Source organism: Lactuca serriola, chromosome 7 (assembly GCF_051521515.1).
Source record: "Lactuca serriola cultivar US96UC23 chromosome 7, Lser_US96UC23_V15, whole genome shotgun sequence".
Taxonomy (NCBI): Eukaryota; Viridiplantae; Streptophyta; class Magnoliopsida; order Asterales; family Asteraceae; genus Lactuca; species Lactuca serriola.
In genome coordinates this window covers 5103726-5128172 of record NC_136414.1, presented here as the reverse complement: position 1 = coordinate 5128172, position 24447 = coordinate 5103726, and the positions used below count along the sequence as shown (strand labels likewise).

The following is a 24447-nucleotide window of genomic DNA, read 5'->3' as shown; positions in this document are numbered from 1 at the left end:
CAAAACTTTGTTTATTTTTAAAAAGTCAATAAGTTAAAATGTATCGTATTTAAAAATGGTTTTTCCCAAGACCTGAAGAGATTCTAAAAAGTTAAAATGGTGTGACATTTTGAACCCACTTATAGCTTTTCAAAGATAAAAAGACAAGTATGCTTCTTAATAAACTTAAACTCCAAACAACCTTTTTTATGAAAAAGAATTTACTTTCGAATAAGCTAATAAGTATTTTTATCAAAGTGTTTTTTTTTTTTCTAAAACTCATCCAAACGCCCCCTCAATTTACCATTTAGATAATAACTATTTATAATTATGGATGTACCAAAAATTAAAACCAAACCAAAAACAGAAAAAAAAAATGAAAAGCCAACAGTTTGGCTTTTAAATTCATGTATACCTTCTATTGAAAATTAAAATAATAAACATGCATTTATAGTAAATTTATTGTTTTATGTTAGCATGACCTAATAAAGAGGGAAAAAAAACTAACGCTTTTGTTTTTACAAAGTCAGAAACAGAAATTTTCAATTCGGTTTCAGATTTAGTTACGAATCACTTTTTAAACCGGGAAATGATTTGTACACAACAATTTTTCTCCATACACAACAATTAGTGTTTTAAAATATTGTACTGTACAGCTCTATAATACATAAATTGTTGTGTATTGCAAAAAATTATGTACGAATGACTTCTTGAACCGAAACATGCTTTAAAGTAAATATTAACAAACAAATAATAAAAACAAAAACAAAATTAACTGCATTTGCTTCACTAGATATTCAAATGATTCAACTAAATAAACTACAAGATAAAAATAAGTGAACACAACTACATAAAAGCAACAAAAAAACATGCCCCACCCCGTCCTTTTACACATTTGTAGAAAGAACACAACTACATATGCCGATTTTACACATTTGTAGAAAGAGCCCCAGCAGCAAAAAGAAGATTCCTTCGCGAAAACTGTCAACAAAAAAAAATGTCATCATTACAAATTTTCATATGTGAGAATGAATAAATACAAGAAATAGAGCATTGTACTTTCATTTGATTATATCATTGGGTAGATTATTTTTTCCTTAATAAGAAAATATGTAAGTAATGTTGTAATAATACAGAAATAGATGAAAGTAGGTTGCTATTTTGATAAAGTTGAGTGTTTACCCGTAAAGCATAAACAGGGGTGGATTTGGTAGGTAGAGTCTTGAGTGATCTCAGTCTATTTGTATTTCCACTTTTACTAACAAATCAAAGAACACATGGATTAAGTTAAACTATATTAAAATTCCATATTAAAAAAAAAAAAAAAAAAAAAAAAAAAAAGATTACTTGTCTTCATTTTTCGGCGTTTTTGCACTTGTGTTAACGTCCCATAATTTAACAGTTGAATCAGCGGAACCAGATGCAAGAAGGGATCCCTCACAACTGTATATATATATATATATATATATATATATATATATATATATATATATTTGTCAAAAGCACGTGTAAGTACAAGTAGGAGAAGATGATGTGATGAATGAGTTAGGGTTTGGTACCTGAAAGCAAGAGACCAGACACATGAAGTATGGCCCACAAGAGGAGTGACACATCGACCATTGGAAACATCCCACATCATTATACTTCCATCTTCATCACCAGATGCCATGTATCTACCATCAGGTGACATGGCTAATGATAATATCATACTCCTATGACCAATGAAAATCCGTATGCATTCACCACTTTGTACATCCCATAAACGAACTGTTTTGTCACTTGATCCCGTTGCAACATAATTGCAGTTCATATGCCATTCTACACACTGCCAAAAAACAAAACATATATATCCTTTTTTCTTTTTATATTAAAAAAACACGAGGGAGAGAGAGAGAGAGAGAGAGAGAGAGAGAGAGAGAGAGAGAGAGAGAACTGACATCAACATCAGATAAGTGTCCTGCAAGTATTCTTAGAGGCTGAATTCTATCCATTGACCAAATCCTAGCTGTTCTATCATGAGATGCACTTGCAAAATAGTGTCCAAGTGGACTAAACTGCATATACAATAATTGAGTAAAATAATTACCACATAAATTTAATTTAATATTATTCCATTCAAATTCTACCTGAACATCCCATACAGGGTAATTATGACCCTTGTAGCACACAACATTTGCATTCAACTTTGTGCTCCATAATCGAACTGCACTAAATATTCATAAATCTTACTCTACAACATGGAAACATGAAATACTTTTCATTAAAAAAAAACATACTTGTTGAATCTGACGATGATGATAAAAGAAAATCCCCAAAAGGACTAAATGAAGCTGAATAAACCGGACCAGAATGCCCCTGATACAAAGTGTAAGACCTTTTTCCACCATTTGATCCATCCGAATCATTTTCACCAGCTGAAAACCAGAAACTCTTATTTAATCATTTTTTTTACCTTTATTTAAAAAGTTAGTTGAAGTAAATTAATTTGGATGACTTACAACTCCCCATACGCCCAAGTTTTGCCATGTCCCACACCTACCAAATATTAATAAGATTATAATATAAATTGGATTTGTAATTTTGTATTAGAATATTAAGAATAAAAATTAAGGAAAAAGACCTTGAGTGATGAATCTGAGAATCCTCCAGCTACTAATGATCCATCATGGGATATTGATGAACAATTTAATCTGAAACAAACGAAAAAATAATAATAATTATAATAAAATAAATAGAAGATAAAGAAAAACAAGACACAAAATATTTTAAAGTGAAAGGGGAAATACAAATACCCGTTATGTGTATTAATGAATGTGTAGAAACTAACTGAAGGAAGTGTGGAATTGTTTAATTGTACACGGTTTCTAAGGTCTTCAAGAATAGAATGTTCTACATCTGTTGATCTGAGATTATAAAAAATAAATAAATAAATGTTTTACTAAAAAAAACTATATGTAACATACATTGTTGGCAAAGTAAGCTCGGGTTTGACTCGTGGGGCAGCAGTTGACTTGTCACCCTCCCCTCGGGCAGCTTTCCCTGCCCCACCAACAACCTTGTCCTTCTTTAGCTTCTTGAGGGGCCCACCTTGCTTTCCACCATCTGCTGATTTTTTCTGAAAAATAAACATCATTAACAGTAAAAGTGTATTAAAACAAATAAATAAATAAAAATACCTTATTCTCATCTAACTCTCCTTCTTTGCCTTCTCCTTCTGTCTTTTCTGAATCTGAGAGCAACCCACCTGCTTTATCAAGCCGATCTTCTAAACAATCTTCAAGCAACTATAAAAAAAAATTAAAATTAAAACTTTTATTTTCTTAAATACAATGTGAAAATAATGAGATATTTAGTTTTTTACTTTACTAACCCCCCAATGTATTTCTTTCTGATTTATTAAATTAGCAGCATCTTGTCCACTTCCAACAAGTGAAAAGGCTTCAGCATCATCAGAAATTGAGCTAGGTTGTCCAGGAGAAACTGTAAAAAAAATAAAAAGTCCAAATAAAAGTTAACATTTTTTTACATGATAATGTATATAAAAGATTGTAATAAAAACTTACCTTGGAAGTCAATATGCTCATTGATAATACCAAGCATTGTAATGGATTGTGTCTTGTGTAGATATTGCAGAAGAAGATCATAAGAATACTACAAACAAAAATAAAAGAAGGCTATCATTATTAATTTATTATCATATAATATTGATTAAATTTATAAATGTAAGGATCAAAAGGTAACCTGGCATATCTTTATATTCACTTTGCTCTGCCTTAGAGTGTGAGCAAACTCCATTTCCTGGATATTTACATGAGTTTATTTCAATATAGTGAAATAAAGTTTATAAGTTTAGGGTGTTTTGGTAATTAACCTCTAAATGAGATGGGGAAAGAACACCTTCTAATTTTGTGAGATCACGTGAATGCATCATCTCATGATCTTCACGAAAGGTATTGAAGAATGCTCGAGCTGAAAACCCAATTTTTTAATAAAATGAGAATAACAATTAAACTAATGAGTGGCATATGTTGTAAATAACTTAATTTAAGATATGTATATGTGTGTGATTATGTGTATACCTTCTTGAAGATGGCCTTTTGCTATGAGATCCATGAAACAGTGGATAAATACTGGGTAGAGAACACGAAGCAATTCATGCTGCATTGTTAAAAACATTAAATTAAAATGTAATAAATGAAGTAATGAACATATGATAAAATTATAAAACAAAAAGAAGATATGATACTGAGTATATGATTATATGGGCACCTTATATAAATCTAGTGAGCTATAAGTCCATGACCTCAACTTGCTGTATCCATCATGGTATAGTGTTGGGATACTTTCTGACCTGAAAGCATGAACCTTTAGAACTATGCATTATAATAACAAGATAATTAATTGATAATTGAGGAAGATGTGAAGAGAGGGTAAAATGGTAAATATAGTACTGGGAAAACACAAGGATTTGTTTAGCAAGATCTGGGTCTGAAAGGGAAACATCGGTAGCAGTAACAGATGAGCTGGAGTTCTTGTTCTTGTTCTGCTGTTCTTGTTGAAAAATCTGTTCAGTTTGGGTGAATCCCTTTTTCTTTAAATACAAATATACAGCTTTATCCAACACTTCTTCATCCATCTCAGTCTTCTTTGTATATCTTTTACTGAAACATAACACACACGCACCAATACTGAATTAAATCCAAACTCGTATGAGCATATCAAAATAAACAGGAATTCATATAGAAAAAAACAAAACCAGTAGTAAGATAAGAGCAACCAAGATTTACCGACAATCATGATCTCTAACGAAAATTTGAACACAAAATTCTTATTTACATAAACAAAAATCAAAAATGTCATTTCAAAACCCTCAAAATCCTATTTTTTTATTCTGTAATATAAGCCCTAGCCGTTTCAAGGTATGTGTTGGTACTTGGTACTCTAATTCTGATTAGAAGACCAACGAGCAATTACATCCAAGTGAAAGAAGACACTGATTATACTTAACATGAATGAAAAGAACATCAAATACCACATTGAAATCACAAAATTAATGAACATGATCAATTATATCGATGAGATTTAAAAAAAAAAAAAGAGAGAGAGAGAGAGAGAATTTTGGTTGCCAAAACTGACAACAGTAGTCTCAAAATCAGCCGGAGAGAGAAGGAAGGGTTGGAACGTGAATGTGAGAGGAATCAGATAATTGAAACTTCAACTATTTTCAAATAGACCTACTTGCTAATTTCTCAACACATTCACAACAAATAATTGAAAGTTGAAGTAACCGTAAACCTAGTTGCTTACTTGTTTCGAGATGAGGATAGGAGAAAGGTCGCCGGAGGGTAGGAGAGAGCCGGAGAGGTCGCCGAACGCCGGAGAAGGGTGACTGCTGGTTTGCTTTAATGCTTTTGGTGTGTCCGATCACTGATGTTCGATAGAAGGCAGGATGGGCTTCGGCTCCTTCCGTCTATTTTAGCTACCGTAAAAACAAAAGAAATATCGTAGTGGGCTTAGATTAGTACTTAATTTTATTGGATTTGTTGTTTTTGGACTACTAAAATTCTTTTGGGCTATTTAAAAATGTATGGACTTATTACGCTAGAAATACTGAAATAGATTAATTTTTTACGGATAGTATGAATTACATGGTTATTCAAAAATATTTGTATCCGGAAAATCTGATCTGAAAATCCGAAAATTCAGACTAAAATTATCGGAATTTTTGGATATTCAAATATCCAAATTTTCAGGTTCTGATTCGGATATCAATTTCAAATAATTTCGGATATCTGAAAACCCGAAAATATGTAACTTATATTTTTAGTTTTTTTATATAATGTATTTTTGTTTAGTCTTGTTGTGATTTACCTATCAATGTATGGATTGGAGTTTTAATACGTAGCTTCAAGATTTTCAACCTTTTTAATATGAACTTTTGATGCTTTTACTTAGTTATCATTGTACAACAAGTGAGAAGACAAACGTGCAACGAGTTGCGTCGTTAAGCCGTTTTGTATGGTAACGTCAATTCTTTTGAATACTATATTCATAGATTTATGGGATGTAACATTGCTACGCATGATCCGTTGTACTCTATTAAGAAACTCCGCCACATCCGATGTGAGAAAACCAAATGTATCAAATGCAAATGGTATGAACACTTGTTGATTTTCCATGCACGATTTCTCCTGTTTGGTGACTTTGCATGTAGCAGCTTTTAAAGTAGCATGTACCGCCATGAAAACCCAGTCATCAAGCCAACGAGAGGGGATACCCCTATAAGGTCCACACATGTGTGTTTCCCTCTAACCCATCCAAAAATCAAAATGTCAGTCGGTTTAAGGGTTGACATTCCTTCTGTTGGGTCAGTCAAGAAATTTACAGGTGTCTCTTTTTTGGAAAAAACCTCGGCACGCTGACATAACATCCCTAACCATATTGTGACTGTATTTAAACCCTGTGAGTTCTTTACAATAAACTGCATACTCTCCAAAAGAGTCCAAACATGCCTTACGACACATCAAACATATCTCGTCAGTTGGGAATATTGGGATCATGAGTCGATATTTGAGGATAGTACGATACTCCATGTGAGACATATGTTGGCCAAGCCCGTGTGTAGGGATAGCTAGAAGAAAAATCTTGAGCATGGGGTGCATGTAAACACTAGAAAACTGCTTTCTGCTGAGTCGCCATGTCGAAATGCACTTCCATATCTTGGAAATTTTACTAAAAATGGCACTTGCCGGTGTATTATGGGATTTAAAGGGGGGCAATATCCTTGGTAGTAAAATTGTTAAGGTCAATGTCGAGAAGCTTGTTATGAAGAGAAGCCAAGGCACATGCATAACCATAATCCATATCGCATATGTTGTTATCCCGTAAGATGTAGTCTTGCAATACCCAAGATTGGGCACTTTAGGCAACAAAAGCATATAAGGTAGCCTTCAATGTTGAGTATCAACCCAAATCACCAAACCTAATGGGTAAGGAAGCAATTCGTCACTATATGTCGCCAAACAAAGTGTAACACTCAGTTTCGAATAGTTTCACTATTCGGGGCGTGGCCCGGTCATCAATCATCATAATGATTTAGTCCTTGGGGAAGAAAGGATTTTTCCCTTTTGGATGTGGGTATTATAATCTAAGTGATATGGGTGTTCGTTTGTGTTTCGGAGGCCAAGAGTATAATCGTAATTTGATAATTTGGTCCTTAGGAATTTGGGATTTTGTTCAGAAAGTTCTTAGGCGGAGCTGAGTTGATAGAATTGTATGGCTTTCTCGTCACCTTTTCATGGATATAAAGCTCGTTGGAAACAGACTTATAACAAATAAGTTATGGCAGTTTGAAGTTTTGGCAAGTTTGGCCCTTGGTGGAATAAGTTAGCAGATTGGTCCCATGTGCAGCGCTAAGGAACACATGGGAGGGCCAGATACGCCCAGCGTACCTAATGATACGTCGAGCGTAATGAACAGAGTGTCAAACCCTAATTTTTAAGGTTTGGCCACTATATAAACATCATTATAACCTCAAGGCTCTCTCATTTATCGGCCTTCATTGTCCTAAAACCCTAATTTCAAACCCTAGCCTCCTCTAAGAGTGTTGTGAGCTCATTATGCGCATCTTTGGTGGGCTTTGATGAATATTCAAGAAGTGGAAGCTTGGTGCAAGGTGGTGGATTAAGGGAAGGCTTGTGTGTAACATCCAAAAGTTAAGACCAAAATTTTTCATTTTTAATTAAGTAATTATAAAACCAATAATATAAAAACATCCATGGTGTCATTGTTGGATAAGGTGTCTAAGTCCATAACTTATTTTGTATATACTTGACCCGACCCGGCATGGTCCATTTGGGTTGCACTTCACCCGAACTATTTATATGGATAATATTATGAGAAGAATATATTTGCGGTCTATTAATATATTATAAGTTATAATATATTAATATGAAATTGTATTATTTAATTAGTATTGATCTTAAATTAATTATGAATTAATTTAGTGGTCAAAAGGTGACTAATTAAATAATGGGCTATTATATTTATATGGTGTGGGCTAACACTCATTAGGAAATGGGCTAAGCTTAAATGGGAGTCCATGGATGATCCATGGAGCTTTTAACCCATGGATCCTTGGAATAGGAAAAAACATGGGTTATTAGGGTTTGCAAGGTTCATAACCCTAATCATCTACACTATGTAAAGAGGCTTATGGTGCTTGAAAAGACACTATGTGTGTGTGCATAAGGGTGGCCGATTTCTAGAGTGGTTGTATACTCTCTCATAAGTTTTCCAAGTTTGTGGTGATTTGTGATTTCCACTTTAGGCATTCACATTATTGGTGCTTGGCTCTCAAACTCCTAAGGAATCAACTCACTAACAAAGGTATGTAATTCTTCTAGTATCTTTTATGTTTAAAAGTACCTCATGTATGCTAGATAGGTTATGGACCTTGGAAAATTATTTTGCATGTATTTTAGACAAACATAGATCCAAGGTTTCTAGGATTGCATGAACACCTTAGGAGTGTTAGTTTGCTCTAAACCCAACATCCATCCCATATCAAAACCATATTTCGATAATCAAAACATGTCAAAATAAGCAACATCAGAGTATAACTCTCAAAGATCTCATGTGCGGAAATCATGGTGTGATGCGTTGCAATTATGTTAGCTCATTTCCTTTCAAAGAAGAAGTATCTGAAAACAAAACTAAAAATCGTAAGCACAAAGCTTCATGAGTTCTCCCATCATACGACATACCATATAATTTATTGGATTAGGTGTCTAAGCCCATAACTATAATTGGTATGTACTTGACCCGATAGTAACATAGTCCTTTTGGGTTGCCTTCACCAGAGCAACTTGACAGGATGAATTATAAGAGAAAGGTTGGTAAATGATTTATTAATATATTATAAGAATAATACATTAATTGATAAATCATATTATTTAATTAGTATTGATCAGAAATTAATTTGAAATTAATTTAGTGATCAAATGAGACTGATTAAAAGAACGAAGACTGATATTGCAAATCACTGATAGTTGCAATTAGGCTGATGGATCACCTTGGAATAAGTTTGGACGAATTCTATGGGAAGCTCATAGAGAATTCGTCCAAAGGAGCATTCTAGAAGGAGTCCATGGGCTGCTTAAGGAGTAAGAATCTAATTAGGGTTTCACCTAAAACCTTAGCAGCCACAAGTATAAATAGACCCCTTGGCATGAGGATTTCGACCACTTGATCTCTAGAAGAAACCCTAGCCGAAAATCCTATCCTTTCTCCTTCTTTCTTGTGTTCATCCAATTGCTAGTGGTGTTTGTGACTCCATTAGAGGTGCAGCAATTGAGGCACTAAGCTCTTGAAGGTTAAGATCAAGGAAAGTAGTACTTGTTATTACTAGTTAACAAGAAAGGTATTATGCTAGCTTGTGTTTATTCATTAAATCCAAAAATTGCATGCTAGATTAGGGTTTATGTAACATCCCAAATTTCAATACCAAAAATTTTGTTTTTAAATAAGTAACTTATAAAATAGTTTACTAAAAAGCATCATCGATTCATATCATTTCATAAAACCATAGTCATGTGTCTAAAAACCATGTCATCAAGTAATAATAATGCCAGAGTACAATCCCAAAATATCATAAAGCGGAAATCTTGTATGTGTGTGTGCGCCGCTACCATGCCAACTCCTTCCCCTTCGATAAAGGGGTACCTGAAAACAAAATTGAAAACTGTAAGCACAAAGCTTAGTGAGTTCCCCCATCATACCACATGTCATACTATAAACATACTGTCAGGCATATCTGGGTGCCCGGCCTACCCTGCTAGGCATATCAGGGTGCATAACCTACTCCTGTCAGACATACCGGGGTGTCCGACCTACCCCTCCGGTTTATCTCAACCGATTACGGGGACTATTTCACCCATACTACTACCGCATAACAACCTAACATAATCATACTGTCTAGCATAGTTGGGTACTAAACTACCCTTTTAGCCCTATCGACCGGTAACCGGGGACTATTCCCCCTACAACCACTATCACATAATGTCATATCATGCTAGCACATAAAACATATCAGATAGTGGCTAACCAGACGATTATCTAACAAATAATTCCTACTAGTGGGCCGATATTGTGGCCTTAGACCCACTTATACTAGAAGGTAACTCGCCTCGTAAAGCTAAGTGTCGAATCTCATGGGAAGTAATCTCTAACAGCTTCTCCGATGACTCACGGCTATCATAATTATAAAAACACTCAATCAAAATCTATAACACTTCTTAGGGTAAAATGACCATTTTACCCCCTTGGCCTAACTTAAACCATTCTTAAAGCCCAATTCTAACTTATTATACCTAGTGTACCCATGGCTCATCAAAGGCTCCCTAAGGACCCACAAACGGCCCAATTTTCTAAATTGGGCCCAACCCTTTGAGTGGGCCTTTTCACAAGCCTAATAAGTCCTTAGCCCAAAATGAATAATCTCGAGTGTTCGAATATGGCCCAAAAGGCCCAATACTCCTAATTCCAAATTCCCAGGCACATAACTATACTCCACAATGGGCCACAGGGCCAATAGTTCGGGCCCAGCCCTCTAAGTCCCAAAAAGCCCAAGGTAGCTACTATGAATGCGTACGCATGGTGTACCTGGCACGTACGCCCAACGTACGCTAGCCTTGACCGCGAACGGGAAGTTGACCTAGTACGCGCAGCGTACCAGGGTGTACTGGTCAGCTTTCTTGGGACTTCATTTGTGACTTAATCCATTAGGTCTTCATGTCCAAAATGTAGATCCAGGTCCTTTAAGACCTCCTAATCCATAAAGTCACAAACTTTATGTGCTTGCATGCATGGTTGGGGTCAAAACATGATTTGGTCCTTTTAACAAGCTTTATGACCATCAAACACTTGCATTGTTGTGGCTTAACCATCAAGGTCTGATTTTTATGACTCTTAGTGCCTTTAAGAGCCCAAAAGGACAACTCTTATGGTATGACATCATCCAGATGCAAGAAGCTTCAACAATAGAGTCCAAAAGTGACATTAAACACTCATATAAACAAATCTAAGCATGCAATGGTCAAGTTTGGAACTTGATACCTCAAAAGAGTCAGAAATGATGCCAATCTACTAGATCTACAAGCTCCTCCTGAATCCTTGCCTCTTACACAACCTCCTTTTCTTCTAAGAACACCCAAAATCACATAAAGAAGGTCTCAAATGGCAAAAATACACAAGAGTGGGTTAGGGTTTTTGAGGTGGCTGCTTAAGGGTGATGGGGAGGCTGGTCTAAAGATATAAGTTCCTTTATATAGGGATCAAACACTAAAATTTAGGGTTTAGGACCTGCGCGTGTACGTTTTGTGCACCCTTTGGTACGTTGGGCGTACGTGCATGGCCTCCCTGCCCAATTCTCTTGAGTATGTTGCGTGTATCTGGCATGGTACGCCCCGCGTAATGTCCTGCTCGGCGCGATTCTTGAAGCCCAATGGTCCTATTGATGGGTTTTGGCCATATGAACATTCCTATGTGCACATGCAAACCCTAATGCTTGGATCTAGGTTTCTCTAATTAAACATGCATTGAATCCAAGACTTCTAATGACTAATAGAGTATAATAACATAAGAAATCAGAATTAGAAGTTTACCTTGAATCACTTGCTTGATCTTCTTGTCCTTGGAGCTTTAGAGTCACAATTGTCACTCCTCTAATGGCTTACAAACACCAACTAGCAAGAGGATGATTTGAGAGAGAGGAGAGGAAAGTGAAAATCAGCCAGGGTTTCTTTCTAAAGCACAAGTGCCGATTTCCTTAACCCTTGGGGTCTATTTATACTTGTAAGGCTCCTAGGGTTTTCACCCTTAAACCCTAATTGGATAACTTAGGCCCTAAGCAATCCAATACCCTAATTGATAAGCCTTTGAACGAATTCTAAGCCTATCCTAAGCCCTAGAAATCGTCCACCATTATCCATAAGAGATTTATAGCCCAAATTACAACTATCATACAATTGATAGTTTATACCCCTTTATTCAATTAATCTCTTTAAGTCACCAAATTAATTCCTAATTAATTTATGACTCATATTAATTAAATAATAATATTATTATTCCTTATATTATTCTCATAATATATTAATAATATTTCTTCTCTCATAATAAATCATCCTGTCAAGTTGCTATGGTGAAGGCAACCTAAAAGGACCATGCACAACCGGATCAAATACTTGCCTAATATAGTTGCAGCCTTAGACACTATTCCAATAATCTCCCACTTGGATAAGTCTAGTAACTATATACAAGTATAATCCGATTAGCAATCATAGCTCTCAAAGGCACTGTCAAACTCCGATTTAATCAATTTTGTCTTTTAGATAAGGGATCATACAGTACTCTGTTTAGATATCATGCTGACAATTCTATGGAACCAATTTGTCTAGCATTTGGTTTCCCGATCTCCGATTTATTTGACATAGAACTTAATTGAACACATCAATTCAGTTCTGACCGGGCCCGGCACATAAGTCAAATCAAATCATCGAGCGGCCGAGATATCGCTTTTACCCTCTTAGAATAAAAGTAACAGATAAACTTTGACTTATATGCATTTACTTATTCATTAATCAACTATACACAACAACGCGTTTTATAACATCAAGTTACTGATGTGGTTTCGCATTATCAATGTACAACCAATTAACAAATAACAAACCATACATCTTGGTTTTGAGACCATATGATATTATCGTCTTGCGATCACCCCTTTTTATCACATTCCATAAGGTGATTCCAGCAAGCGTGGGTTTGTGATGTGAGTAAACTCACTTAGTTTTAAACCTACTTTTAATTATCAAATAACACACAAAAGGCAGTGAACCTATCAATTGTGGTATAGCTAAATAAGCAGGGTATCGAACACAGGGAACGGCAAATTAAACTAAAAAAACTAATTTAATCTAAGTTAATTAAGAAGTAGGGGTTTTCTCTAGTTTTACAAGACTAAAAACTTACTAACTATTACTAATTTAAGACTAGAAAATAACGACTTAACTAGATTCAATAATTGGAAAGGAACTTCTGTTTAGTTCAACTCGGTTAACTCTATGGTTGATTTCAAGGTAATGGTGCAATGGATTAATTCTTTCGTTGGTTACCGATTCAAGTGATTAGATTCGTGTTCACTACCCTAATCCTTAGCAAATAAACTAACTTAAACAGTGGCCAATTGTCTAATTTAATTATATTCACTAGATTAATTATTCGGGTTAAGTTAGACTTGCAATAGTTAACTAATTTATTCTATTAATTAACTCCTTGTTTGATGGTCATCTTACAAGCTTGCACATGAATTTACTCAATTTTCTTATTAATTCTAGTTTCATATTCATTAATCCTAGACATATAGCATAGTGATCACATAGCATATGAGGTCAATAATCAATAGATGTTCATGCTAATTAATTACCTTCCTATTAACAGAAAATCAATTATCATTCACACACAAGGTTCTTTAGCAAGCTAAAATAACAAAAATTCACCAACTTGGAATTAATCCTGCCAATCAATCAAACCATATTGTCAACTTTGTATCCCCAAACAGAAGTCTAAAGGTTTTAGCTCATAATTAAAGTAAATAACAGCAAACAAACAAAGTCAAGTTGCTTAATCATGATGAATAAACAAAAGAATAAGTGGAATGATGAAATTTTGCCTTAATTACTCTCCGGAATTGAATTCTAGCTCCTTTCGTCGTCTTCTAGGGTTTCTCTGGCTTCTCAATCGTAGCAAAATACTTCTGAATCGTCCCAGAACTCCCCTCTATCGATATGTGGAATTATCTTTAAATATCCGAATCGACTCGTCGAGTCAAGTGGTGACTCGTCGAGTCCCTCTCACATTCCCCGTATTGTGATAACTCTCTGGGATCCCGAGTCATTATCTTCTCGATTCTTCGATTGAACTCGCCGAGTAGCCGATATGACTCGCCGAGTAGATGCCATTTTTAGTGTTTTTCTTCTTTATTCCATTCTTGATCTTCTAACTGTTTCTCCCGCTTCCTTTCGCTTCCGAGCTTCATCTTTGGACTGAAAAACATAATTTAACACTTTTAAGTACCTTTTGTCCATAATATGCAATAATTTAGCTAATAAATGAGTAAAAATGTATACTTAATATGAACTAATTATGCACATATCAAAATACCCCACACTTGTCTTTTGTTTGCCCCCAAGCAAAACTGAATTTTAAACATATTAGAATCATATATAACAACTCCAATCTAACCCAGCCATTATGCCAGGACTGCAACGCATGCATTTGTGTCTAAAAATTTTCCTAAAGACCTCCCATACTCTAAATACTCACAATCCTCATAAACATTTTCCCACTCATCCCGAACTATGCTCATTTTATGCAACCCTCCGAATCCATCCGCAGAAAACCTCTTAGCCTCAAGGTGTTTTTAATTGAGCAACCCGAACATACATAATCTAAAATTACAAGTTTTTGATACCACTATGGAGCTCTTTTGAATTCATCTCTTCTTTGATATTTGCTTTGATCTCTTTGAATTCACCACCTTTATTTTTTGATTTTCGGGTATCTTCGATTTTTTTGGATTTCTTGGAATTTTGATCTTTTGATCTTCACTTTAATTGCTCCAAAATTCATACAATTTCTCTTGTAATTCTCTTTTTTTTTTTTTACATGTACCTCACTTTTTTTTTCTCAAATCCCTACATGCTTAAGCAAGGGCGCTCAACCTCAACCTTTATTGGCTAATGATAACAATCTTCCTGGATACATTTCAAGTTTAGGCTGCTAAACATATTGCATCCCTCGGGCCGAGCAGGGTCGTGTTTTTGTCCCATGATTTCACTAGAATAAGGAAGCCACAAATGCACTAGAACGTATATAATCTCAACTAAACATTTGGGTTATCATGCAATTATCAACACAACTCTAACATGGAGTCCTAATTTTACTTTTACCAAAATTTTCTAATTTAGATCCTAAGTAATACTTTTGGTATGCAAAATTTTAAAATTAGCCTAAATTAAGACTCTAAATTTTCTAATATGTAACCTACCCCCTACCCCACACTTATTTTATGCAATGCCCTCATTGCATATTATGTATGACAAAAACATAAAAAAACTAAAGAGGGAATTGGAACAAACTCCCCTGGGATAGCAGTGGATAGGTTGATCACTTCTTTTTCAGCTCCAACTTCAATTGACTTTAGACATGGTATCCATGCCTTGGGTGTCTCGTCTCGTGTGGTATAGCTCCAAATACGCGGATAACAGTGTAAGATCTTCAAGAACAAATATGGAAAGAATATATAGTCAAGTGGTACTCTAATCAGCATCAAATCAGCAGCCCCTTCGACATGAAACCAAACGACTCGTCGAGTATATACCAGACTCGTCGAGTTACTTCGGGAAATCTTCGGATTGTTGAGAATTAAGGGCGACTCGTCGAGTCAGTATAGTGCACTCGACGAGTTGGTCACTGAATGAAAATAATATAATTCTGCATCTGATCCAGCTTCCAATAAACTCTCTATACTTTCTATTCACTTCTAGACTCCCTTGCCAACATCTCTAAGGACCGGACTCAATACTTTAACTTTATCGCTCCTCCTTTATTGACTCTCTTTCTCACTTTGATTCTATAACTCTAAACCCTTTTTGAAGCTAGCACTCCTAATTCAATTCTGAAAAATTGCCAAAGCATCAAACATCAATTAAACATCAAAAGCAAGTTTTAAAAACATCAAACAAACAAAAAAAAACAAACACAAAATTAAAAATTGTTCAATAAAAATGCATAAAAACATCAATCCTCCTCATCATCATCATCAAGCCCTACTCCACTTCCTCCAGCCCCACTTCTTCTTGCACTTATCACTTCTTCCCATGATGGAATGTATGGGAAGTTACCACCATCAATGTGTGGAATGTTAAAGTGGTCAAAAAGTCGGATATGAGATTGGTTGCTAAAATTTAAGCCCCTCGCCATTTGATCTTGGAGTCGCCTCATCTCCACGTTGTACAAATCCATTGGTACATCTTCATTCTCAACCGGAATCACCGGCGGCTCCTCCTCCACTCCCCGCTCTCTCCTCGATCTAACCCTTCTTCCCGACGCCTCGGGACCAACCACCGGATCCTCATTTGGAATGGCATAATGGCCACCACCATAGTCTTCAATGATTCTTGCTCTCCGGAAAAGAATAGGATTAAACGGAGGTGTAGGGATCATCGTCATGAAATTCCATGCACCGCGGTTCATCAGCCCGAATGAGTTAGCCAACCGGGTGACAAACATCCCACCATTTATTCTTGAAGTCTTGCGATCCTTGACCGCACCCTCCGAAAGATATGAAGCAAGACACCAAGGAATGTTGCAAAAAACGTCGGGTGTAATGATGCTCCATAGGAAAAAGACATCAAGGTTGGAAACCTTGTCATCATCCTTTCGTTGGTTGATGGTGGATGAAATTAGACGATGAATGAGGCGATGTGTTGGGGATCGAATGCTCCCTTCTTGCGCCGACTTTGGAATATAAACTTTATTACCAATGGTATTCCACCAGCCTGCACTTGTAACTCCTTCGGGAAATACCATATGTGCTTGTGCCAAAAAGGCCCGAAAGATGGGTGTTGAGACCAAGGGCTGGTCATAAACCCCTAATCGGCATGCAAGATCCACCACTGAGCATTGATGAAATTCTCCCCCAAGGCAGAAACTGAAGCTTGTTGGGTGAAAGACATCCACTCCCCCGGTGAAAGACACCATGGAGAAAAACTCCAAACAAAGCTCCAAATAAACCGGCTCTTGAATACGGAAGACCCGGCTCCACCCGTCACACACCATTGTTTCGCCTTCATGATGAAACTCCTTCACAAGATAAGGAGCTAACTCCTCCTCATAACGAACATTCTGCAGCCAATACCAATCTATCCGGTTGGGCACATAGACCTCCTTCTTCTTGATATCAGCCAGCTTCTTCTTCCATTTCTGCAATGTCGAAGCGGACTCGATTTGAGGGAAGTTTAGCCACGGAAAATCCCCTTGGTTGCCACTGGAACTTTGTCCTCTTCTGAACATGATTTCTACAAAACAAATACACACAACCCAGAAAACACAGAATATAATTAAAAACAAACATCTCACAAATGTTTCTCGACTCGACTCCTCGAGTCCAGGCTCGACTCGGCGAGTCGCGCAAACTGCACGAGTCAGTCGACGGGTCGATGCAAAGTAGGCCATGAAACCTGGAAATTTCGTCAAGGGTTTTGTCTAGGCATACATTATTAAGGTATTAAGGCCAGAATAAGCTTTTAAAACAACATAATTCATGAAAAATCAAAACCCTAGAAATTCATTACTTTTCAAAAACGGGTTTTTCATGCAATTGCTGGTATAGATGGCCTTATAATCACGTTCTTAACAGAAATCAAGAAGAAATTTGTTACCTTTTGAGTTTGAACTTGAGAAATTTGAAGAAAACTTGAAGAAAAAAAATATGAATGCTTGAGAGGAAGTTGAGAGAGAGGCACCCGACGAGTATGTATGTGAAAATTGATTCTTAGGGTTAAAACCCTAGTTACCAGATGTAAAAGTAATTTTGAATTTTTTTTTTTTTTCTGTAAATAATACCGACTCGGCGAGTCTGGTCGCGAAGTCAAAACTTTTTCTGAAATCCATATATACTCGTCGAGTCGTGGTCAGACTCGGCGAGTCTCTTGCAAAAATTCATAATTTTCGAAATTTTGTTATTTATTTAAAATCATTTCACCCCACACTTAGCCCATGCACACTCTCAAGCAGACATGTCCGATAAATTGGAGAATTAACATTTTAAAAACGAAGGAAAAATTAAAAAAAAACTAAAAAGTAAAAGAAAGCAAACTCTATATAACGGGTTGTCTCCCGCCAAGCGCTTCTTTTTAAGGAGTCATTAGCTAGACTCCTTCCCGTCTACGTTTCGTCATCTTCGAGCATCGGGAATGCACGCCTAGTCCTTTGTGGTTTGTACTTAGTCTTGTAAGCGTGAATCTTCTTCTTGTAAGCCCTTTTCAATTCATCTCTTTTCTTTTTCACAACATCCTCCTCAGTTGCTTGGGCTTCCCTTTTCCTCTTTTTCTTTTTTAAACCATTCTTATTTACCTTCTCTTGTACCTCCTTCTCTTTAAATTTAATCACTTCATATTTCATGATGGTTCGTGCTTTAGGTTTAGTAGTGAATGGTTGATCAGCTTCCACCCTTCTTTCCTTTGTGTCTTCATCCTTTTCTGTGTTCAACCCTTCTCCAAATGGAATTGTATCAAGGCATGCCACCTTGGCGTCTTGGACTTCCATTCCTTTTCCTTCTTCTGCTGTTTGTTCTTCCAAAGAATCATAAATAGTAACTAAATCCAGGGTATGTGAAGAACTATCAACAAATAGATCAACATTGGCCAAGTTTTTATCAAATTCGACTGGACTCGTTGAGTCCATCAAGGTGACTCGGCGAGTCTGATCGGGTTCCATCAATTTTGGAGTGTTTTCTGAGTTGGCTCCTTCCAGTAGCTTTTCTAACTCCTCCAAGTCTTTGCTAGCATCTCCACCTTCTTCAGAGTGTGGCAAAAACTTGCTTGGATCTTCTTTTAGCAAAATTTCAAGCTCTTTTTGTAATATCTCATCATCCAATTGGATAAATGAGATTTATTCCCTCTTTTCTTCTTCTTGCTTGGCTTCTGGAATAGCTTTAAACATCACCGACTCATCACCCACTCTCAATGTCAATGTAGACTCACTTATATCAATTAGAGCACACGTGGTGTTTAAGAATGATCTTCCCAAAATAATTGGTATTTCGGGGTCTTCTTCCATATCCACCACCATGAAGTCTACTGGAAAAATAAACTTGTCCACTTTGATAAGGAGATCCTCACAAACGCCTTGTGGATGAATTATCGTTTTATCCGCCAAATGGATCCTCATATTTACCGGCCTTGGTGCTGGTAAATTTAGCTTCTTAAAGAATGAATAGGGCATCAAATTAATGCTTGCACCTGAATCAGCTAATGCTCGGGTAAAAACTTCATTACCAAATTGGCACGGAATCACCATATTTCCCGAATCACTCTTCTTTTCAGGTAGCTCATTCATCAATATTTTCGCGACTTCAGCTAAATCCTTCCTAGCAGCGAAAAGGCTTTTATGCAAGTTGAAGTATTTAGGTGTTTGAAGCATTGTTTCCACAAATGGCATATTGACTTGTAAAGCTTTAACATGCTCCATGAAGGTTTTGTATGCTTTTACTTTTTCTGCAGGCATGACTTTGATTGGATATGGCAGAGGAGGATTATATGGCTTTAGAGAACTGGCAGTTTTATCATTCCCGCATGGACTCGTCGAGTCCATTGGAGTGACTCGGCGAGTCGGATCGGGTTTTGCTGGATCCGATTCTTCTTCCTTTTCTGCCTTCTTCTTGGAGATTTTCAGTGCTTCTGTGAATGTTTCTTCACTGCTGGAGGTTATTACACTTACATTCACCATTCTTGGATTGGGTTCGGTGTTACTCGGAAGTTGACCCGGTCTTCTATCATTCACTTGATGCGCAAGCTGCCCCAGCTGTTTCTCAATGTTGAGAATTGATGCTTGCTGATTCCTAAGCATGTTTCTGGTCTCGTGTATGGCAGCATCGTGATCACTGTGTCTTTTTTCGGACGCGGCTATGAATCTAGTCAATAACTCTTCTAAATCGGCTTTCTTTTCTACCGATTCTTCCTTTTGGTATAGTCCCCTCTCCTTCTGCTTGTATTTCTCCTCCTTTGCCTTCTTATACTCCTCGTATGGTAGCCAATCCTTCTTAGGTTTCCGCCAATTTTCATCATATCGATCACCACTTGAATAAAAGATGTGAGCTTTCTTATTTCCATTCTCATCCAAATCACAATCCTTTGTGAGATGGGGCCCTCTACAATTTTCGCATCCTACCCTAATAGCATGGATTGCTTGATCCATTTTTGTCATTCTTCGATCTAGACTATCAAGCCTAGCTATCACCGCCGCCATGCTATCATTTGCCGCGTTCACTACCCCACGACTTACTTCGTTTCTCGGATTGTGGTATTCTCTAGAGTGTTTAGAGAATTCTTCAATTAATTCTTTAATTACCGGGGGTGCCTTCTTTGTGAGCGGGCCTTGAGAATCAAGCAATTGCCTTGTGGTGACATTAACTCCATCATAGAAGATGGAGACCTCTTGTTGGCTATTAAGGTCATGGTGTGGGCAATTTCTAAGTAGGCTCTTATATCTTTCCTAAGCTTCATAAAGAGATTCTCCGGGTTGTTGCTCGAAGTTGGCAATGGCTTTCTTTAGCTTGGCTATCTTGGAGGGTGGGCAGAAGTGGTCTATGAACTCTTCTTTCATCTTGGCCCATGTGGTGACCGATCCGGGAGGAAGTGACTTTAACCAATCTTTTGCAGCTCCTTTAAATGTGACAGGAAGCATGCGAAGAAGCTGGGTCTCGCGTGGAACATTCGGGACGTTGAAGTAATCGGCCACATCATTCACTTCGTCCAAGTGCTTGTAAGCGTCTTCATGATCCTTCCCGTAAAAAGGAATCTCCTTGAGTTGGGCGAGAATATGGCCTTTTAGTTCGAATGTAGCGGTCGCGGGAATTGCGGGTTGCACAAGCCCCGACCCAGTGTCATCACGCATCCTTTTCTTCCACTCCCCCATGGGGACTTCATCGATGTTAGCCATTGTGATAGCTAACTCTTCTTCGGAATCGGTTTCGTGCTCGTAAGTATGCTCTTCTTCTTCCTCGGTCTCGTACTCGATATCTTCTTGAATTGGTTCTTCAATTGTTAACGAGGCACTGGATGATCCTGATTTGCTGCTCCTTTTCTTGCTGAAAACGTACTTTAAATTCTTGAGTGGTGAGTTCTTTGAAGTTGCGGTTTCTCCAACGGCTTTTCCTTTGCTTTTTCTTAATGCGGATTCCGGGTCTTCCAAAGGAGGTACCAGAGGTGTATCAGATCCTTGGGTCATGAAACAACTGTAAACAAACAAAACAAAAGAAACAAAACGCGTAAAAGGAACAAAAACGAAATAAAAAAAATAAGACTGAAACAGCGATGTACTCGCCGAGTCGGCACGAGTGCACTCGGCGAGTTCAAGGTAAAAACAGAAAAGAAAATTTCTAGTTACTCTAAAAACGGAATATTAATAAAACTAAATCTACTTACTGATTTGCTTTGTAAATAAATTTGTGTAAGATAAATCCCACACAAAGGATCGATTAAACTAGAATTTAATATTAATTTTAGAACCGTTCCCCGGCAACGGCGCCAAAAACTTGATGTGTGTAAACTCACTTAGTTTTAAACCTACTTTTAATTATCAAATAACACACAAAAGGCAGTGAACCTATCAATTGTGGTATAGCTAAATAAGCAGGGTATCGAACACAGGGAACGGCAAATTAAACTAAAAAAACTAATTTAATCTAAGTTAATTAAGAAGTAGGGGTTTTCTCTAGTTTTACAAGACTAGAAACTTACTAACTATTACTAATTTAAGACTAGAAAATAACGACTTAACTAGATTCTATAATTGGAAAGGAACTTCTGTTTAGTTCAACTCGGTTAACTCTATGGTTGATTTCAAGGTAATGGTGCAATGGATTAATTCTTTCGTTGGTTACCGATTCAAGTGATTAGATTCGTGTTCACTACCCTAATCCTTAGCAAATAAACTAACTTAAACAGTGGCCAATTGTCTAATTTAATTATATTCACTAGATTAATTATTCGGGTTAAGTTAGACTTGCAATAGTTAACTAATTTATTCTATTAATTAACTCCTTGTTTGATGGTCATCTTACAAGCTTGCACATGAATTTACTCAATTTTCTTATTAATTCTAGTTTCATATTCATTAATCCTAGACATATAGCATAGTGATCACATAGCATATGAGGTCAATAATCAATAGATGTTCATGCTAATTAATTACCTTCCTATTAACAGAAAATCAATTATCATTCACACACAAGGTTCTTTAGCAAGCTAAAATAACAAAAATTCACCAACTTGGAATTAATCCTACCAATCAATCAAACCATATTGTCAACTTTGTATCCCCAAACAGAAGTCTAAAGGTTTTAGCTCATAATTAAAGTAAATAACAGCAAACAAACAAAGTCAAGTTGCTTAATCATGATGAATAAACAAAAGAATAAGTGGAATGATGAAATTTTGCCTTAATTACTCTCCGGAATTGAATTCTAGCTCCTTTCGTCGTCTTCTAGGGTTTCTCTGGCTTCTCAATCGTAGCAAAATACTTCTGAATCGTCCCAGAACTCCCCTCTATCGATCTGTGGAATTATCTTTAAATATCCGAATCGACTCGTCGAGTCAAGTGGTGACTCGTCGAGTCCCTCTCACATTCCCCGTATTGTGATAACTCTCTGGGATCCCGAGTCATTATCTTCTCGATTCTTCGATTGAATTCGCCGAGTAGCCGATATGACTCGCCGAGTAGATGCCATTTTTAGTGTTTTTCTTCTTTATTCCATTCTTGATCTTCTAACTGTTTCTCCCGCTTCCTTTCGCTTCCGAGCTTCATCTTTGGACTGAAAAACATAATTTAACACTTTTAAGTACCTTTTGTCCATAATATGCAATAATTTAGTTAATAAATGAGTAAAAATGTATACTTAATATGAACTAATTATGCACATATCAGTTTGTTCCAATGCTCAAAACTAGTTCATAAGCACTCATGAACGTTGCAACAAACTTTTGCTATGTCTAATACCATTTAGACAATCTACACACCAATTCATGACAATCTTCATTCATATCTACTTCCAACATATGAACGATTGTGGACAATTTGAATAATTCGATTATTCTTAATAAACTCAATTATTCTGGAAGTCAAAACATCCAAAGTGAAACAATAGTTAAACAATTAACATAAGACAGTAACATTACTCATAAATAATACTCTTTTATTTAATCATCAAATGTTAATTACATTTATCTATTACACATTTCTAATACTATCTAATCTATACTAATATCATCCTTCAGTCCAATACTCCTAGCATGGTGCAAGTGCTTAACCCTACTCAGTCCCTTCGTAAGCGGATCTGCTGGGTTATCTTCTGATGATATCCTCTTCACTATGAGTTGTCCTTCTTCTACACGATGTCTAATAAAGTGATATTTTCTGTCGATATGTCGAGATCTACCATGATCCCTCGGTTCCTTGGTCAAGGCAACCGCTCCTTCATTATCACAGAAAATCTCCATGGGCTCCATTATGGCAGGTACAACTCAAAGATCATCGATGAAGTTCTTCAACCATATTGTCTCCTTTGACGCTTCGCTCGCTGCAATGTACTCTGATTCGCACGTTGAATCAGCTACGGTTTCCTGCTTGGAACTTTTCCAAGTTACTGCTCCTCCATTCAGGGTAAAGACCCAGCCCGACTGCGAATGGTAGTTGTCCCGGTCGGTCTGAAAGCTGGCGTCACTATACCCTCGCACCTTCAAGTCATCACTCCCTCCGAGGACTAAGAACCATTTCTTCATCCTCCGAAGGTACTTAAGGATATTCTTGACCGCAATCCAATGGGCTCTGCCAGGATTCTCTTGATATCTACTAACCATGCTCAAAGCAAAGGCTACATCAGGGCGAGTACAAGTCATAGCATACATGATTGAGCCAACTGCGGAAGCGTATGGAACTCGGCTCATTTCTGCTATCTCAGCTTCAGTACTCGGACTTTGAGTCTTACTCAACTTGGCATTACTTTGTATCGGTAATTCTCCCTTCTTCGAGTTTTCCATACTAAAACGTTTCAGTACTTTATCTAAGTAAGTGTTCTGACTAAGTCCAATTAGTCTCTTACATCGTTCTCTCACTATCCTTATTCCCAAAATATAGGAAGCCTCTCCGAGGTCCTTCATAGCGAAACACTACCCGAGCCAGGACTTAACCTCCTGCAGAGTCGGGACGTCGTTTCCTATGAGTAGTATGTCATCGACATACAGAACGAGGAAGCTTACTATACTCCCACTGGCTTTGACATATACACATGATTCATCTTCGCTTCGTACAAATCCAAACTCTTTGACTTTCTCATCGAAGCAAAGATTCCATCTGCGAGACGCTTGCTTAAGTCCATAAATGGACTTCTCAAGCTTACACACTCTATTTGGATGCTTCGGATCGACAAAACCCTCTGGCTGAGCCATGTAAACATCCTCAGCCAACTTTCCATTAAGGAAAGCGGTTTTGACATCCATTTGCCAAATCTCATAATCATGAAATGCGGCAATAGCTAGCATCACTCTAATAGACTTTATGTTCGCAACTGGTGAGAAGGTCTCATCATAGTCAACTCCGGGAGTTTGAGTAAAGCCCTTTGCAACCAATCGC

At 36.9% G+C, this 24447-nt stretch overlaps 1 protein-coding gene across 4 annotated transcripts; it reads right to left on the bottom strand.

The window, feature by feature from the left end:
* Positions 1–733: 733 nt before the first annotated feature.
* LOC145062742 (transcription initiation factor TFIID subunit 5-like) lies at positions 734–5442 on the bottom strand. Of its 4 annotated transcripts, XM_079010337.1 has the most exons (20): positions 5287–5442; positions 4431–4640; positions 4249–4330; positions 4059–4137; positions 3851–3948; positions 3721–3777; positions 3543–3630; positions 3350–3459; positions 3156–3263; positions 2943–3094; positions 2772–2882; positions 2600–2669; positions 2478–2514; positions 2256–2393; positions 2106–2182; positions 1917–2033; positions 1539–1804; positions 1327–1422; positions 1162–1237; positions 734–960 (listed from the first exon to the last, which is right to left on the bottom strand). In XM_079010337.1, the coding sequence occupies exons 2-20, from the start codon at positions 4613–4615 to the stop codon at positions 907–909; spliced, it is 2001 nt and encodes a 666-aa protein (XP_078866463.1). In that variant the 5' UTR covers positions 4616–4640; positions 5287–5442; the 3' UTR covers positions 734–906. The 4 variants fall into 4 exon arrangements, with proteins under 4 accessions (XP_078866463.1, XP_078866461.1, XP_078866462.1 ...); XM_079010335.1 differs by having other exon boundaries at positions 1917–2182; positions 3341–3459; XM_079010336.1 differs by having other exon boundaries at positions 1917–2182.
* Between the last annotated feature and the right edge of the window lie 19005 nt (positions 5443–24447).

Coding starts and splice junctions, on each gene's coding strand:
- LOC145062742 (XM_079010335.1), bottom strand. CDS start 4,615: ATGGATGAAGAAGTGTTGGATAAAGCTGTATATTTGTATTTAAAGAAA. Junction 3,460..3,542: donor TGAGCATATTGACTTCCAAG/GTAAGTTTTTAT, acceptor TTTTTTTTACAG/TTTCTCCTGGACAACCTAGC. Junction 1,238..1,326: donor ACGCCGAAAAATGAAGACAA/GTAATCTTTTTT, acceptor TTGATTTGTTAG/TAAAAGTGGAAATACAAATA.